This window comes from Sphaeramia orbicularis, chromosome 5 (assembly GCF_902148855.1).
Source record: "Sphaeramia orbicularis chromosome 5, fSphaOr1.1, whole genome shotgun sequence".
Classification (NCBI taxonomy): Eukaryota; Metazoa; Chordata; class Actinopteri; order Kurtiformes; family Apogonidae; genus Sphaeramia; species Sphaeramia orbicularis.
Window position 1 is genome coordinate 13,275,980 of NC_043961.1, and position 19,779 is coordinate 13,295,758.

The 19,779-nt window shown below is 37.7% G+C and overlaps 1 protein-coding gene across 1 annotated transcript in view; it reads left to right on the top strand.

Moving 5' to 3' along the window:
* The window catches only part of gxylt2 (glucoside xylosyltransferase 2), a 58,083-nt gene that overhangs the window by 9,971 nt on the left and 28,333 nt on the right, over window positions 1-19,779 (top strand). Inside the window, exons 2-3 of the mRNA XM_030135490.1 lie at window positions 13,877-14,075; window positions 18,243-18,374. Of these exons, the coding sequence (XP_029991350.1) occupies window positions 13,877-14,075; window positions 18,243-18,374 (331 nt within the window). The remainder of the gene's footprint in view (window positions 1-13,876; window positions 14,076-18,242; window positions 18,375-19,779) is intronic.

Below are 19,779 nucleotides of genomic sequence, written 5' to 3' on the forward strand. Positions count from 1 at the left end.
TTTTTCATTTATTTATTTTTTTAAACATCCAGAGAGAACAGTATGGACATGTCTAGCTTTGTATAATATTCAATAGAAAAGAAAGATTACGAGCAATATTAATACAGAATGAAAATAAAAAGTAAAAAAGGACATATTAAATCGAATAGTCTCATTTTATATCACCAAGCTAACATTTGGCATGTATTGTTTCACATAATTTTCCCAATGTTTGACGAAGATTTCTAATTTTAGATTAACGGTGAAGGTGACTTTTCCATTTTGTAGAACAGAAGCTATTTTCAGTGCAAAAAAACACACAGAACAGCTCTATTGAGTCCAATTGATGTACTACCTTAAATATTTTACATGACTAACACCTTTCACTTCAAAGTCTAGATCATCCAAATGTGTCACATGAAAAAAACAAAAAACAACCCTCAGTGCAACGTCTTTTTATTTCTCTTTCATTTTCTCTTTGCTGCTGAGAGGTTTAATGTAAATCACATGACTGCTTGAACTCTTAGAAACCAAGTTCATGGAGAAATGTATCCTCCAAATCACTTCCTATAATGTGCAATATTTCTATAATGTGAAATTATGTGTCTACATTATAAAAGCCAAGTGGCCTCTGTGTGCATATGTGTGTGTCTGGGGATTCACACAAAATCCAGACAGAGCTGACTGCTGCAGTTTGTCATACTTATGTATTTTTCGTCAAGGAACAGACTAGCGAAAATGGCAAGTTGATAGGACCAATATTTTGGGAGATATTAGTAATTTTAGAATACAATAGCCTTAGAATCATGTTGCTATGGCCAGAACGCTTTGGCGGTGACAGCTGGACAAATGCGGTACAGCATGCAAGAATACACAACAGCATAAAAACTACCACATCTAGAACCTGTGGATCCCCACGGGTCAATGCACTTCTAATGTTCTGTTCTCCAGTAACAATGCAATATTCATTCATTCATTCATTCATTCATTATCTGAACCTGCTTTGTCCTCACAAGGGTCAGTATTTGTCAAATATAAATGCACTATTTTTAAATAGACTTGGTTCATTGGTATACATAACTGTTTCATAGATGCACACAACTGTTTTCATGGGTAATACATACTGTTAATATTGTTCATAGATACTGTTAATTAGAGCCCAACCGATTATAGCGTATCACCGATTAATCAACATCGGTCAATATGTAACCGATGTATTAACTTTTTTGCTTCGCAGAGATTCTGTTGGTCTGCTCCTTTGTGTCTGTGCTGCTCGGAGAGTTAGAGGAATAGTAAAGCGTGTTCAGTTTCACTTTGTCATAGACCATTATCCTATTCCCCTCCCACAGTCATGGGCCGCTATCCTGTGTATATCAGTGTGGTTATTTCATATATTGGCCAATATATCGGATATCGGCTTTCTTTAGCCCCCAATATCAGTATCGGCATCAGCCCCAAAAATTCTGTATTGGCTTTGTTTAGCCCTCAATATCGGTATCAATATCAGCCCCCAAAATCCTGTATCAGTCAGGCTCTATTGTTAATACACTGAATACTGTACATTTGCGCCTTTTCATATTTTGGCCATTTTTTAAAATTCTACTTGGGTCTATTCTTATGTTACTTTGTAAAAAAAAATACTTAGAATTCTAGGTGCATAAGTAATTTGCTCCATCTGTTTGATTTCCCTCACTTTCTCAATTCAAATGTTACATGTGGGAGGTTCAGGTTTCAACCACATGATAGTGAGGCATTTAATGGCTGCTGTTTTTTTTTTTTTTTTGTATTTTCTGTTATTTCTCTCTAAACTTTCTGGAATTACACTTAAAACAGCAAACTTTAATTCTTTGGAAAATGTTTGGTTGAAATCTGTGTTCACTGTGACAAATATATCTTTCCGGAAAAGTCTGATATTAGGACATGTCCAGAATGTGTGGGTATGGTTACCCAAAGTGAGCCCCACAATTTCGCCAACACAAACCATATTTTTTGATGCAAAAACACAAAAAAACCTTTTTTTTTTTTTTTTTTTTTTTTTTAGAATATACTACATAAAAATTGGATTGCTTTTTAAAATTTTTTTTTTTTTTTTATTTTTTGCAGCCTGGCATATGTCAATGATTAATAGCAACATTGGTTAACATGCATTATTAGTTTTTGTGCAAAGTCAAATGTTAAAGGCTAAAATCTGTCAGTGTGCATTTTTTACTCACTTGGTATACGGATGATAGTGTAGTAATTTTCCATGATTTACAATGTGCTAATTATAGTGGCTTTATCAGAATTTTAAAAAATCATGCAAAAATGAACAACTAATACAAATTGGGAAAAAAATCTGATCTTTTATAACATGAAGTATAAGGTGTGCGTAATATGCTCACCCAGATACCGGAAGGTTAATAATTTTAGGTAATTTTTTAATACTTGAAAGTAGAATTACTACATTTAGCCTCTTTAAGGTTTACAGCGTGGAGGTACTAATCAATTTTCTTAATCCTTTGACGACATATCTTTGTCCTTCAGCTCCAGAAAAGAAGGAAAGATAAAAAAAAAAGTTTAATTAAAACAAGAGCAAAGGACCCAACATTTAGCCAAGTCATATGCTGTTTAATTAAAAAGCTTTCATTACGTTCCATTTGGTTCCATTTCTGCCTTTTCATATTTTACTAGTTAATTTCTCTTTGACATTATCTCCTAAAGGTGCCGCTCACTCCTTTTGTTGTGTGATTTAAAAGCGCCGTCTGTGTCTGTGTTGCTTTGTAGACTCTCGCTCTGCAGCCGCTAATAAATTCAGTCCTTTTCTTTTCAGTGTACCTCTTCTTGTGCTCTTTGACTGCTTCCAGATGTGAGGGGAAACGGTGCCACGGTGCAAAACATCACATGTGCAAACCTCGCAGAGCAACCGACCCACTTGTGTTTTTGTTTTGTTCCTCCAATTTCATGCTGAAATAATTTCAAGGGCGATTATTTTGCATGACTAAGTGCGGTATAATTCCGCTCGTGTAGGAGATATGGATTGCATTTCTGAGGGAAAATGGAAATGTGTGTTCAACAACCTTGACGGAACATCAGGCTTTGAAGCGTGGCGGACAGATTTCGCAGCACCTTCTCATTCATCCTAATCTGCGGTTCATCATTGTCCCTCAGCCATGCAGAAAACGAAGTGTCATGCTTGAAGACGTGAACCCACCTGTCAAATTTCACTCTTCTCAACGACATTTTTCTACTTCCTCCGGGCTCAGGGGGAAAATCCCAGCCTCTCTGAATTGTGCAGCCTCATATCCCAAAAAAACGTTACATGTGTGAAACAAAAGATTGCCTGTTCGGCTTTTGTGTGTGCCAGTCGTCTCTCCCCGCGGCTACGACAACATTTACATTGAGTGTTTTATTAGATCCAGCCCCATGCAGATTGTGTGTGTGGAGGACAAGCACATGATGTTGGCCTTAGCCTCGGGGTCTCCTATTGTACAAATGTTTCCCTACTGTGCCCTGCTGAGTGTATTTGAGCTCAACTGCAGCGTTGCTTCCACAGAGAGAGAATCATTTCTGCATCAGATGAAGAACCTTGTTGCATTTGAGCATAAAAGTCAAACCCACGAGGAACTGTCTGTGTCTGGAGGCGGTATTCAACAAAACATAAGTGCCACCAGTTGAAGAAAATTCCTTAACTCTGTTCTTTATCCTTCTTTGTTTACATGCCAGAAGGATAAATGTGTATACAGGCCTCGTTTTAGCTCACCGACCGATCCGTTGTCACTGTCTTCATCTTCATCATCATCTTTGTTTGCAATTTCTTCAAACATCTCTGATGAAACTACTGGTTGGATTCATTTCAAATTTTTTTTATATAGCTTCCTTGAGGCAAAGTCTTCAAAGTTTGTTCACAGTTTTGAGAAAATTTTGATTTTTCAATTTTTGACTATATGCCTTTACTTATAGTGGTCATATTTTGAGGGGTGTCAAACTCATTTTCGTTCAGGGGCCACATTCATCTAAATTTGATCTGCAGTGGGCTGAACCAGTAAAATAATAACATAATAATATATAAATAACGTCAACTACAAACTTTTCTCTATGTTTATGAGCGAAAAAAGTTAATTTACATTAGGAAAAAGTTTACATCTACAAACTATCCTTTCAAACAATGTGGGTAACATTAACAAACTGAAAAAATAAGTGTAGTTTTAACAATATTCTTCCTCAGTTTATCATTTACACATGTATATTATAATATTAAAAATATACAAAACATTTAGTAACAGACAGAATCTTGTTAAAATTGTGCTTCTCTTAAGACATTTCAGGTTGTTCATATTTGTTCAGGTTATTCACATTTTTTGCGAAATTATACTTTGTTTTTGTATAAATACAAGAAAATATTTGCATTTACAAAGAGAAAAATTTGGAGTTGTCATTATTTATATGTTATTATGATAGTGTTTTACTGGTCCTGCCCACTTGAGATTGAATTGGTCTGAATGTGGAACCTGAACTAAAAGGATTGTTAACATCTTAGTGTAATTTTTGCATTTCACAAATTCATCCCAAGGGCCGGACTGGACCCTTTGGCGGGCCGGATTTGGCCCCCAGGCTGCATGTTTGACACCTGTGGTTTATAACATGTAAATGGTTGGAGATATTAATATAGTAACTACTGAGCACTGATAGGAAGTCATATGTGGGCTATCATTTGGGTCCATGACCTTTGACCTTTATGGGCCTTGAAGGGCTAACTCAAGGTCAGCAATGTCTAGATTTCAACAGTCTTATTCTCCAGAACTACTGGTGGGATTCATTTCAAAAAATATTCATGTGTCTTCTTGGGACAAGGTCTACAAATGTTGTTGACGGTTTTGAGAAATTTTGATTTTGGAAAAATTTTTGAAGTATTAAAACTTTGCCTTTACTTATAATCTGGGGCGCCGATAAGGGGGGGGTAAACATGACAAATTCATGGGGTCCAGCATTCATGGGGGACCCACAGAGCAGAGGAGGAGGTCCAGTGGAAACAGGCTAGAAGTTGTGAAAATGTCCTGTAAGATCGACTGTATAAGAGAGACATAGAAGTCGGGAATCGGATGTTCAGAGCATGTTAAGTTTCAGTTTCTAGCACAAGTGATGTTATGTGTGGACCCCCCCTGCTCTGACAGATCGGCAAGATACTGAATTTTATGAAAGGGACCACAACGTTTAGCTTTCATGGGGTCCACAATTGGTTGCGGCGCCCCTGCTTATAATGGTCCATATTTTGATGACTTATACCATATAAATGGTTACAGATATTAATGTAGTTCCTATTGATCACTGATAGAAGTCTTATATGGACTTTCACTGAATTAGTTGAGTTCTCCTCCAGTGAAAGTACCACCCACTTCTATTGGGAGACTGATCTGCACCAAGACCACAGAACTCTAACATAGAACACAACCTGACAACCTCACAAATTCAACTTGTTATTGATTCTTGGTTGAACATGTCGGTGAGATACAGGAACATTGGTCCCATTTTTGTTCTTCTAGAGGCTGAAATGAATTTCTGTGGCATCGACGTTATGTGGTTGTGAAGTGACAAAGCTATTACTGTTCAGCAGTGACATGTTGACAGGGCTTTCATGCCGCGACAGTAGATGCATTTTGTCACAGGTGCAGGCTTAGTAAACAATATGTTTTTCCAATATGTGGCTTTTACATCAAGTAAATAGTCTTTCCAGAGGCTCGAAATGGTACGTTTTTCATTATTAGCGTTATTTATGTGAAATTCATTTGTTTTGCATCGGAAACCTGCTCAGCCTGGAACCAAACTGATGCAAACTGTCGATCACATTCAATTCAAAACTGCATAAATGTAATGTTTTAGTCTGACTTTAACACATTTAACAACAAATGATTTGATTCTCCAACCATAGATTTATGGACAGATATTTTTTTTTATTTGTCAAACAACAGATCTGTTCATGTTTTATGAAATATCTCTGCACAAAAACAACTACAGACCTGCACAAACACTTGTACAAATCATTGTTTCTGGCAGGTTTCAGACTGTGGACACTGTGGATGACATTAGAGGTAGCAGATGCAGAGGATTTAGTTTGTTATGAGGTTGAGAAGGTTAAATAACATGTTCACAATAAACTCAACCAACGTGACATTTTGTGGAAACATTTTTAAAGTCTGTAATACCTCGGTGAAGTTGTAGTGTTAAATCCAGAAGTGCCACGTTCTGATGTGTTTTATGCTGTTTTACTTCTTAGTTTGAGTATATTTATGTAAATTTAAGCTATCTTATCTTGCCATTTAGCTTGGTTGTAGAGTGTCAGTGACCAACAGCTGGTTTTGTGGGGAAAAATAGGTTCTCTGACCATTATTCTGCCACTATCAGGTTGATGTAGCTCAAATTGAGTTCATATCAATTGTCTAATAATTTTTGTGGCTAGATTTATATATAGCAGAGGACTGGGGGATTTTGGGAAAGTACCTTTGCTGTCGGACAGCGTAAGCCTTGTTTTTTCTTAGAAATGAATGCTGTGTTCTAGGCCACCCGTAATTCGTGTTTATCCCACGTTCTAAAAATGCACTGGAATGTCAGTCAAACCTGTGACTTCCCACCTGTGAACTCGTACTAGATCGATGTACTCCCAGTTCCGAGCTCTGATGTCATGTAGCCTGGGAAACAACAATGATGGCCCTTATGGATGCAGTGTTTATGCAAGTTGTTTATTAAGATAAGGTATTGCTCTGACATTATTTATCTGCAAATCTTCTGCATAATCAGCAGCTGCTGTAGCCTTAGCTAGTTTTCAGTCCATTGAATGCAAGAATAAATTAATACAAATTACGTATCCAAATATACAAATAACATAACATAAAGAGTAAAAAAGCTTCTCTTGCTTTATGTGCTGTTTTTACTCCTCTGTTTCCCTCAAATAAGGAAAGAACAAGCACCTTTGGCGATAGAAATGATTGTAAGTGAGCGTAACGTACGGTCCACCATGCTGGTTTGTTTACATGTAGCTACCACAATTCCTTGTAAATGAGCATAACGTACAGTCCACCATGCTGGTTTGTTTACATGTAGCTACCACAATTCCTTGCGCTCAAACAGTTTGGCGTGACTTGCCTGGAATGTTACAAAGTCGTGAGTCATGGTTTGAAGTTGTGACTTACGGGCTCAAAAACCGGCCTGGAACGCAGCATAAAGCAGTTTGTTTTGAGAAGTCACCTGTAAAGAAATGACTATATCAGTATCTGGTATTGAGGATTATATGTGTATAAATTAATTTAAATACACAACCTTTTGTTACCAGAATTGGTGGACTGAGGTAAACGTAACAGAGGTGTGGATCAGGTCGGAGCTAGTAGATCTGTAGATGCAGTAATGTAAGTAAAGGGATAGATGGGAAACTCCACTAGCACCAGGACGGTGAGAACACAAATGGACATAAAAGGAAACATACCATGCAAAGCCAGGCTGGAAGTCAGTGAAGTACACACAGAAAGTAGGTAGTGAACTGGATTTTGGCTGAATGGAACTCATGTAAGTAGGTCACTGAGGTAAACCAGGTGAACAGAAGCTCAGGTGGGCTGGAGGCGCTGTTGGAAGACCCATAAGATGGATCAGAAGCACAGCAGGTCAAGACAGGAACTCAGCAGGAGAAGGTCTGGGAAACAGGCAGGGGTCAGGATCAGGGTTTCTCAAAGTCAAGGAAGGATCCATTAATCCTGTAGTTACATAAGGATACTATTAAAGGATGGTTCCAATGCCCAGGATCCAGATCTGAGTCCAGCTGAGTCCTGTGTTTGAGTTTTCAAGGATGCTCTGTGCACTTTAAACACCATGAGTCTGTTAGAAATGCTAAAGAAAAACCAGCTGACCACAACACTGGGGTATTTAGATATGAGGAGACTTATCCAAAGCAAATGTATTCATAGTAAGTGTTATTGTTTTGCTGGCAAAATGCTTCCAGGATAAAGGTAGTGAAAGTTTATGAAGTTGTGTCTTATAGGCACATAAATAGGTTAAAAATCTCTATATTTGGGGCACATGTGAGTTGGTTCCGTGTTGCAGCAGAAAACCCCAGTGCTCATTCACCTTTATGATTGCCCTTGTACATTTCTTTATGAGTACATTTGTAATAATTAGCCACACACCGGCTTCAGTTAGTGAGGTCGTCCCACTGAGAAGCTGTCGCCGACTCACTCTCTCCACCTTCATTTGTGTTTTCATTTCCATCAGGTAATAAGTGTCAGATATGTGTGTGTTACTGAACTGTGAAATTGGGGGCAGTGACGTAACCTGCACAATCACTGACTAGACTATTCATTCTGGGATGTATTGATTGGCCTTGATTGGACTGTGAAGGACTTTGAGAAACAAGTAGTAACAGCGAGATTTAGTGGAAAACCAGGGTTGGAGGGTTGGAGGCGGTCAAACAAAACGGGCCTGTCAAAGGGTCCATCCTATTGAGATGAATTTGTAATAAACAAAAATTATAGTAAAGATATTAACAATCAAGGATGCTAAAATCATTTTAGTTCAGGTTCCACATTTGATCGAAAGTGGGTCAGACCAGTAAATTAATAACTTAACCTATAAATAATAGCAACTACATTTTTTTGTCTTTGCTTTAGTGTAAAAAAACAAAAGTAAAATTTCATGAAAATGTTTACATTTTAGTGCTGTCAAACGATTAAAATTTTTAATGAGAGTAATCAAGGGTTGCTGTGGATTAATTTCGATTAATCATGATTACATATTCATTTTTAATCTATATTGTGTTTCATTTTGCATAAGCAAACAGGCTCAAGAAAGAAGGGAATATACAGTATATGCACTTAATGGTTTTGTCACAAGCTGTGCAACATGTTAGCCAAAGTGCTAGCAGAAACCCCAACTAACGTATGCTTCGTGTTAATGTGGTATTTTACGCTGGAAGTGCTTTGGTGATAAGAAAACTCCTTCCTGTAGAGCAGGCATGTCCAAAGTCCGGCCCGGGGGCCAATCATGGCCCGCGGCCAGATTTTGTACGGCCCACAGCTTGGGTTTTAGAATGTATTCTTTATGGCCCACTTGGACTGTTGAGCCAAGTACATGAATCATAAAAGGTTCAAAACGCAGTTTCTCCTTTCACCTCATGGTGGCAGCACCACTCTAACTCTATCTGGCTCTGTGACCTCACCGTGAACCCTTTTCGCCAATTTCTAACCATGGCGCATGTAAATAAAAAAATGGAAGTTGACAGTGAGGGCCGCCGCTTCCAGGAGAGATGGGAATTACAATTTTTTTTCACTGAAAATCGAGGTGATTGTGTTTGCCTAATTTGTCAAGAGACTGTTGCCTTGTTTAAGGAATTCATTGTAAAGAGACACGAGCAGACAAAACATGCTAACGCATACGACAAGCTAGCAGGGAGTGAGCGCTCCGAAAAAGTGAAGCAAATTCAAGCTGCTTTAAACTCACAACAGTGACTCTTCATGTGAACCTGTGTGTTCAGTGAATTCACCACCAAGGCAGGCTACCAAGTTTCCAGGTTAGTTGCCTCTAACTGCTGGTGTTATGTACTTACAGATGTGACACAAATATTACTTTCTGAATGATTTTATGAAAGACAAGAGTAAGAGTCATATGTTTTCATCTGAAATGTTAACAGACTTTGCATTACTGAGTAATATATGAGTAATGATTACTCATATAAGTCATGTTTAAAATGAATGTGGGGTTAAGATTTTTATCAACTTGGAAGTTTAAGATACTCCACACAGTTTGTTCTATGTTATCTGACTCCAGATGTGAAAGGAGGGCAAAAGTGTTTTTTTTTTTTTTTTTTTATTTGTTCACACCTGAGTGGCTTAGATTTGGTTACACTGCCATTTAAAAAAAATGATATTGTGACAATGAAAATAAAATTGCTGTAGAACAGCGCATTTATATGTAATTTTTACTGTTTAAAAAATGTCCAAAGGGACCACTGGCCCCTGGCAATCTCCACATTATCAGATCTGGCCCTCTTTAAAAAAAGTTTGGACACCCCTGCTGTAGAGTGTGCATAATACTTTATGTCGGTGGACTGTTCCATCTTGTTTGTTTTGTCCTCATATTTCCATCCAGAGGGCCAACGTGCTGTTTAGTGTCTTCCATCTTTATGGGTTGGTTCTGCTGCCTGTCAATACTGGATCAACTGCCCATTTGTTCATGCACATCAGTAACTATTTGGACAAACTGCCTCAAATGCATTGGCAGAGACGTTCAGAGTCATTCTGTGCTGCAGATGCATTAATTGTGTTAAAATTGTTAATCGGTTTAATCATGATGATGGATTAATCCACGTTAATGGGTTAATTTTGACAGCCCTATTACATGTATAAACTCTCCTTTTACAAAAAAATGTGAATAACCTGACAAATATGAACAACCAGAAGTGTAATTTTAATAATATTCTACCTGTTCTTAAATGTTTTGTGTACTTGTAGATCCACTGTGATCTGTTAGGTCTAAATCACATGTGAAAATGATTAACTGAGGCATAATGTTGTTAAAATTGCACAAAAATTCACATTTTTAAGGAAACTTTGTAGATGAAAACACTTTCAAAATGTAAATTTCCTTTTTGCGTTGTTATTTTACCATTCCGGCCCACTTCAGATCACATTGGGCTGAATGTGGAACCTGAACTAACATGACTTTGACAGCCCCGCTATAGAACGTCGATGGAGAACCATGTGTATTTGTCAGAGAATATCAATTGTATGCTTTTCTCAAATCCTTCAACCCTATTTTTTTACTCATCTTATTCTAACACATGGCACATTCTCATTTTATTATTGAAATTACACAGATGTCATTTCCAATCTGATGGAGTCATGCAGCCTCATGAAACGTCTGCTCTGCTCGAACGCCATCTTCAGCATTAGCAGTCAATGAAAAGGGTGAATGCAGTCCTTATAATGTGGAAAAATATCCGGATGAAATTGGTGGAGATGCGCTAACCTGCTCTATAAATGACAGTAACCGTATGGAATTATGCCATGGGGATTTGATTGCTTTAGTTTGGAAAATCCCACTGTCAGTCTTAAATGAGATGTTGGCAGGATTTCACCATGTTTAGACTTTAAGGAGCACATCTGCTGTGGTGAACAAATTACTCTTCACATGTGTTGCAGCACACACATCCAATTTACAAGTGACGAGTGATGGGAACAGGGTTTATCAAATTAGCAACTGCCAGCAGATCCGGACCAACCCCCCACATGGCCTTGACCGATCTAGATCCAAAAACACTGGTAGATAAAGGAAAATGAACACGCACATGATTTTCTCCACTAGAAATGGTGATTCTTGTACTAATCTCTTTACTTTGACATTGCAGAAAAATACAGCTGTACCCAAGTTTACTTTTTAAATGGAATTATGCATTTTCCAACATTTCCCTGTGGTCTACATAAACTGTAAATGCTCTGCTTGGGTCTGAATTCTTCATTAATTCAACTCCACAGGTCCATCTTCAACCCTATTTCTGAGTAATGACACCAGAAAGGTGGTTTTGAGCGCTGGCCCTTTAAATGCACATGAGCCACTTCACGCTCACATGCTGCTCTGTCCTGTTCAACCAACAACTGAACATTTTAGGTAATCGGCTCGAAGTTTGGACATATTTTCAGTATGGACAATTATGGCGTAATCTTATCTTGACCTCATATGTGCAAATGTCGTGACATAACTAGTCATAGACGCAACAAATTAAGCAGGAATTAAAACAGGTTGTAGAAATCCTCTCAATTTTTGCCAAAATGAATGTACAGATAGCTTTGCAGCATCTGGAGGGTTCAAATTCAAACTTTGTGAACGCTTAGGGTCCAAATACACAAATAAATGAACCAAAGACTAATAAAAGTGGATTTAGAAAAGTATGACACCTGTGAGGGTTTTATACGCATTCTTTCAAAGTGTCTGCAGATTCATAAAAAGTCTTACATTTGTCCTTAAAGTTGATAATTAATCCTTAAATCTAGCCCTTGAATTCTGAAAAATCCCACAGACACAATCCTAAGTGGAGCCTCCAACAATCTTTCATGGGTGGAGGTCTTGAAAAATGTTTTAAAAAGTCAGAAATTCAGCTTCATCAAACCTGCATATAGTCAGATTGTATTTTTAGTTTATTTTTGGTATTTTATTGCATTTTTTTTTTTTTTTTTAGCATATTTTATATGTATTTTAGTATGTTTTTTGTGTTTTGTAGCATATGTTTTGTATTTTTGGTGCACTTTTTTTGTGTGTTTTTTTTAATACTGTATTTTATTATTTTTGTGCATGTTGGTGTATAACTCCAACAACCATTGATGGGTGGAGGGGTTCAGGTATGAGCTTTAGCTGCTACAACATCAGTAGCAGAAATATTAGTCATGGTAAAATGGAAATGTAACATTAGTGGGTTGAAACATGGTTCAGACTGATTCAACACAATGGGACTTGTATTTATGTGAAAGGAAAGTCTGGAATTTGATCAACGACGCCTTGAAAGATATTGTAAAAAGTCAGAAATTCCATGCTATCAAACCTGCAGATAGCCGGATTGTGTATTTAGCTCATTTTTTGTATTTTAGTGCATTTGTTTTGTGTGTATTTTAGCACAGTTTAGTGTACTTTTCTATATTTTAATATATTTTAGCATATTTTATGTACATATTTTGGCATATGTTTTGTATTTTAGTATATGTGAATGGAAAGTCTGAAATTTGATTAAAGACACCTTGAAAAGCATCCTATAAAGCAGGCATGTCCAATGTCCGGCCCGGGGGCCAATCACGGCTCGCGGTCAGATTTTATACGGCCCACAGCTTGGGTTTTAGAATGTATTATTTATGGCCCGCTTGGACCGTTGAACCGAGTCCATGAATCATAAAAGGTTCAAAACGCAGTTTCTCCTTTCACCTCATGGTGGCAGCACTACTCTAACTCTATCTGGCTCTGTGACCTTGCCGTGAACCCTTTTCGCTAATTTCTAACCACGGCGCCTGTAAATTAAAAAACGAAAGTTGACAGTGAGGGCCACTGCTTCCAGGAGAGATGGGAATTACAATTTTTTTTCACTGAAAATCGAGGTGATTGTGTTTGCCTAATTTGTCAAGAGACTGTTGCCTTGTTTAAGGAATTCAATGTAAAGAGACACTAGCAGACAAAACATGCTAACGCATACGACAAGCTAGCAGGGAGTGAGCGTTCCGAAAAAGTGAAGCAAATTCAAGCTGCTTTAAACTCAGAACAGTGACTCTTCATGTGAACCCGGGAGTTCAATGAATTCACCACCATGGCAAGCTACCAAGTTGCCAGGTTAGTTGCCTATAACTGCTGGTGTTATGTACTCGATGTGACACAAAATATTACTTTCTGAATGATTTTGTGAAAGACAAGAGTAAGAGTCATATGTTTACATCTTAAATGTTAGCAGACTTTGCATTACTGAGTAATATATGAGTAATGATTACTCATATAAGTCATGTTTAAAATGAATGTGGGGTTAAGATTTTTATCAACTTCTTGGACGTTTAAGATACTCCACACAGTTTGTTCTATGTTATCTGACTCCATTGTGAAAGGAAGGCAGAATTTTTTTTTAAAAATTTGTTGACACCTTAGTGGCTTAGATTTGGTTACATTGCCATTTAAAAAAATGATATTGTGACAATGAAAATAAAATTGTTGTAGAACAGCGCTTTTATATGTAATTTTTACTGTTTAAAAAACGTCCGAAGGGACCACTGGCCCCTGGCAATCTCCACATTATCAGATCTGGCCCTCTTTAAAAAAAGTTTGGATACCCCTGCTATAAAGTCATCCCTTTGACTTCATCGTCCCTGCAGATACCATATCTTCATCCCTGTTTTCTGTCTTCTGTCTTTCCCAGTAAACAGCGGGCTTATGTGGGCCGACCTGTGACCAAACGGGCCCGGGCGGAGGACGTCATGCACCTGGCAGTGGTGGCTTGTGGGAATCGTCTGGACGAGACCCTCACCATGGTCAAATCTGCCCTCCTGTTCAGCCTCAAGAAGATCAAGTTTCACATTTTTGCCGAGGACCCCTTGGCCCCTCGATTTGAAGAGAAGGTAAGAAGTGCTAAGTTCATGAAAACATTGGTTTCTGCTGTAGCTCAGACACTTGGAGTAAAACTAGCAAATCTTTCACAGTGTTTCTGTGTGTCTGAATCTTATTATAAAACACCGGATTTAATGCGCAGCATGTTAAACACCCCCCCCTCGTTTTGTAATAGATGACAGGATCTCAGCAGGTTTAACTCTGCCTCTGACTCGCTCTAGTACAGACATATAACCCTTTTATCTCAAGGCTGAGGCGTAATATATCACCAAGACGCCCTGCGTTGCTCCAGCACCATGTATCACTTCAAAGTCACCTCTGCAGAGGTGCCGGTATGATTCTGATTAGTTCCACTGATACCGTAACTAACAGTCTATTAAAGGTGGAGTAAGCATTTTCTGGGAAAGATTGTTGATATTTGAACTTGGCAGTCAAAGTGTCATACCGCTTGTTTTAGTGCTCCTTATAAAGTGCCATCCCGTGTCTTTTCATTTTTTCATAACATGCAAAGCCATACTGGATTTTTTTAGGGATGGGAATTGAGAACCACTTCTTTTTGAGAACCGGTTCCCAGTAGCTCACTTCCTTAGAATCGTTTGCCTGCCTGCCTCTTCTTATTGATTCCACCTTCGTTGCACATGCTTGATGATGTCACACTTACACTGCATTGATTTGGTTTAGAAGGTAGCCAACATGGCATCAAGGCAGAAATGCTCCAAAGTTTGGCTATATTTCATGTGAAAAGATGACACCACGGCCACTTGTAACACTGTCAAAGCTTCCATTTCTTCAAAAGGGGGGAAATCCCTCCAATATGCTCAAACATTTGTCCACAGCATGCAATTCATTTGTAGGAATGTCACGTGTTTGATACGCTACCTAGTGACGCATGTGAATCTAGTGAACGCCAGGGCATCATCTAGGCCTGGTTCTAGAGGGGGCAACAAACGTCCTGCCCCCTCAAATAAAAGTTTCCAAAGGTAGGGAAAAGGAAAATGAGGTGCACAACAGCAGGAGACATAGACGAATTAGTAAAGCATCTTAAGTTTCACTTTCACTTTGTATGGTCGTATGGTGTGACCCCCCCCATCCCCCAAACTGGGCCTGGCATCATCTGTTATTATTTTCTGTGCAGAGATGGAAATATAAAAGACAGTTAATGCAAACAAACCCGTCTGTACTCTTTTATTCCCTTACTCAATGAGAATCGATAAGGAATTGGATCGATAAGCAAAATCGACAATGGAATCAGAATCGTTAAATTCTTATCAATTCCCATCCCTAGTTTTTTTTTGGCACTGGAAATGACCATGTTTGGAAAAAAGGGTGGAGCCATGTTGGAGTGATGGGTAAACACCCTTGTAGGGCTGGACCCGAATGTTTGACTTTTTCAACACTTAAGCAGGTAGACGTCTGGATGGAGACACTTGTTTTTCAGTTAATGTTATTTGTGCTTTATGCTTCTACACCTTCTATAGCCACAAATTTCAAGCATCCCCCATTTCACTGAAATAATGTGTCAGGGGTTAAATGGTTAACTCACTTTAATATGGAAAATATAGGCAAATTCCATCTCTGCACTTTACCCATCCTAATACACACAGTACCTACCATTAGCATAAGAAATTAGCAAGTATTAGCATGTTGCACATATTAGGTTCCCAGGGACCAACTCCAGATCTACATCAGTACCATGGTCAGGGGCACTGTCATGAGAATTAACCTACATAAATCTGATTTTAATCGCAGAGGAACTGTGCATTTGTGCTGGTGTGTTGGATTAATCTTTCCCATGTGTAGAATACAGGAAGTTGTGTCCTTGATGATGTAGCACAAACTGAATGCTGGGTATGTGTGACAGGATCCACAGTGTTTAGAGTCATGGTGTGTGTCTGATCTCTTGTCCTTGTCGACACAAACGCTGCCAATCACATCCAGCACTTTGACTCAGCTCAGGGCGCGACTGTTAAACTGATGATGACATACAACTTCAGTATGTAAGGTCAGATAACACGGGCTGGAGTGCTAAGAGGGTGCTTTTACTGTTTAGACTATAGTTAATAATAAAACAACAGCTGCCAGCTGCTTGTGTCCGATGCTGAACCACATCGCACCACGAGGCATGACTTCATTGTTTTTATTCAGTTGTCTTTACGAGCCAGTTTGTGTGGATAAGCTCACAAACGGCTTCGCTTTCAGGATAATGACTGTTTACCCCAGCTCTTTGTCACACACTCTTCCTTTTACTCAACCTTTCCATTAGATAGTATCCTCTGTATTCAATCAGTACATTTACATGACTCTTAAAAAAATAGGACAAATGTTCCTGTATCTCATTGGCATGTTCTATTAAGAATCAATAACAAGTTGAATTTATGAGGTTGTCAGGTTCTGATCTATGTTAGAGTCCTGTGGTCTGGATGCAGATCAACCTCCCAATAGAAGTGGGTGGTACTTTCACTGGAGGAGAACTCCGCTAACTTAATTAAAGTCCATATATGACTTCTATCAGTGATCAATAGGAACTATATTAATATCTGCAACCATTTACATCCTATAAAGCATCAAAATATGGACCATTATAAATAAAGGTACATTTTTATTACTTTAAAAATTTGTCAAAAATCCAAATTTCTCAAAACTGTGAACAAACTTTGTAGACATTGTCCCAAGGAAGATATATAAAAAATCTGAAATTAATCTGACCAGTAGTTTTGGAGAAGTTTATTGAAATTTAGACGTTGGTGACCTTGAGTTTGACCCTTCAAGGTTATTGAAGGTCGAAGGTCATGAACCCAAATTAAAGTGCATATATGACTTGCTATCAGTGATCAATAGGAACTATATTGACATCTGTAACCATTTACATGTTATAAACCATCAAATTATGGACCATTGGAAGTAAAGGCAAATTTTTACTACCACGGAAATTCGTCAAAAATCAAAATTTCAGCGCCGTAGTAATGTGAAAATGTTGTTCATACAGTTTGTTTTTAGCTGTTGGATACTTTTTTATATTTCATCAACTTGAACCATAAACAACAATAATACCAAATACTCAATAACTGTCATATTTTTTAACCCTTTAAATGCCATGTTTGTAATATGTATATATATATATATATATATATATATATATATATATATATATATATATATAAACTATATTTTTTTAATGCGAAAAACATTAAAAAAAAATTTTTTTTTCAATATACAACATAAAAAAAGGGTTAGTTATTTTTTATTATGTTTGAAGCCTGGCATATGTCAATTATTAACAGCAACACTTGATAATATACAGTATATTGTTATATTTTGTGCTAGGTCAAATGTTAAATGCTAAAAAGTGTCAATGCACATTTTTTCCTCACTTGGGAGAAGGGTGTTAGTGTAGTAATTTAACATTGTTTACCATGTACTGATTTTAGTGGTTGGGACAGAATTTTAAATACTGCTCTACAGTTCCTTAGAAATTATCTGCTTCAGACATTAAATGAGCTAAATCTTGCACACTTTAATAAAATGAATCAGAAAGCGAATGACGAAAGTGCTGGTTAGCTCATATTTTTAATATATATAATGGTATATTGGTTTATGTACATTTATACAGTGGATTTATAAATGTTCCACTAGATAGAACCTGTAAAGTGAATGTATTGTCATGTGCAGACACTGTTTTGAGGTAGATCGGTGGCTCTGAGAAAAACATTCCTTTTGAATAAAACCCATTCTCTCATTCATTCTCAGAAATTCAAATTTTGACCCAAGACTGTATCTTGGAAAGTAAAACCAACTTGCACTTTTGACTTTGACTTTTTTTTATTAGTGACTCAAATTTGTGCGAACACACAGGTAAAATGAATCATTTTTTAATTTAGTACAGGATAGAGGGGTAATATACAATAATAATGAATATATCTGTAAATCAACACGATATTTACATTCATTGCCATGTTTATGGAATAACTTCTCGTGTCATCTTGCGATAAAAACAAACAAATCATCACATTTGTGATCTAATGGGAAAAAATGACATTATGCACTTCTGTTTTTTTGACATTCAGGAAATATCGGTCAAGTTTTGCACAGATGTCCAACAGAAAAGCCACTATAGTTTGACTACGGTGTACATGTAAACGTACTCAGTGTGAAATAACTGCGTCTTGCTTTCCTTCCAGCTGAAGCAGTGGCCTCGCTCCATCTCAGCCAAGTTCCAGTACAGCATCTACCCCATCACCTTCTCCGTGGGCAACGCCGAGGAGTGGAAGAAGCTCTTCAAACCCTGTGCCGCTCAGAGACTCTTCCTCCCTGTAAGGCTGCAGCTCTTATCACTCCCAATATCCTCACCATGCAAACATCATTAAGCTCTGTAAAGAACACGTCAGTCCGAGCCAATTCATTTTCCATCCCTTTGTTTTACTCCGGTGCACGGTTATAATTAATTACTCGCTCAATTATTGATGATTTCACACCTTTTCTGCAGCATTTAGTTAGCAAATCTCCAGAGGTTAAAGCCAGTAATTCCATCAAGTGAAAAGCCTGGGCCTGTCTATTGATTTTCTTTTACTGCCCGTGTTCATTGAAATATCAGCCAGCTCACTTACTGTGTAATCAACATAAAGCAGGTCAAACTGATCTATAGGTGTTTTTGTTTTGCTGCAAGGCAGTCAATATGCATCTGCTATCAACTTTATCAGAAATGCTGAGTGGGAACGAGGTAGAACGCTGCTGTCTGGTAATATTAAAGGAGCGATATTTTGCTTTTTTAAATGGAATTATGCATTTTCAAACATTTCCCTGTGGTCAACATGCTTGGGTCTGAATTCTTCATTAATTCAACTCCACAGGTCCATCTTCAAACCTATTTCTGAGTAATGACACCAGAAAGGTGGTTTGGAGCGCTGGCCTTTTAAAAGCAAACAAACCACTTCAGGCCCCGCCCCCTCCAAGTTGTTAGCTGTGCTTTCTGTTCCGTTCAACCAACAACTGAACATTTTAGGTAATCGACTCAAAGTTTGGACATATTTTCAGTATGCACTACAGCCGCTACTGCTGATAAACAGTTATGTCAAACTTGGAGAAATGTTCGTCTTAAGTCTTGACCTTATATGTGCAAATGTCGTGACATAAATACTTGTAAAACGTAACAAATGAAGCAGAAATTAAAACGGGTTGTAGAAATCCACCCGATTTTTGCTGGAATGAATATAAAGATACCTTTGCAGCACCTTGAGGATTCAAATTCAAACTTTTTCAACTATTAGGATCCAAATACACAAATAAATGAACCAAAGACTTAATAAAAGTGGGTTTAGCTAAATATGGCCCATTTAAGGGCTGGATATGTTCAGTCCAGCTTGTGCGATGAATTTGTGAAATACAAAAATTACAATGAAGATATTAACAATCAAGGATGCTAAAATCATTTTAGTTCAGGTTCCACATTCAGACCAATATGATCTAAAGTGGGTCAGACCAGTAAAATAATAACATAATAACCTATAAATAATGACCACTACAAATATTTCTCTTTGTTTTAGCGTTAAAAAAAAAAAAAAAATCCACCTTAATATAAATGTGATCTGTACTTCTTGTCCAAAAACTATCTTTAATTCTGGTTCAGCCTGATTTTGATGTGTGTTTAGTCAGTTTAAACACAGAATTAGAGCTGTATTTATGAAATTCACGGTTCACTCAGTGTTTACCAAACGGGTC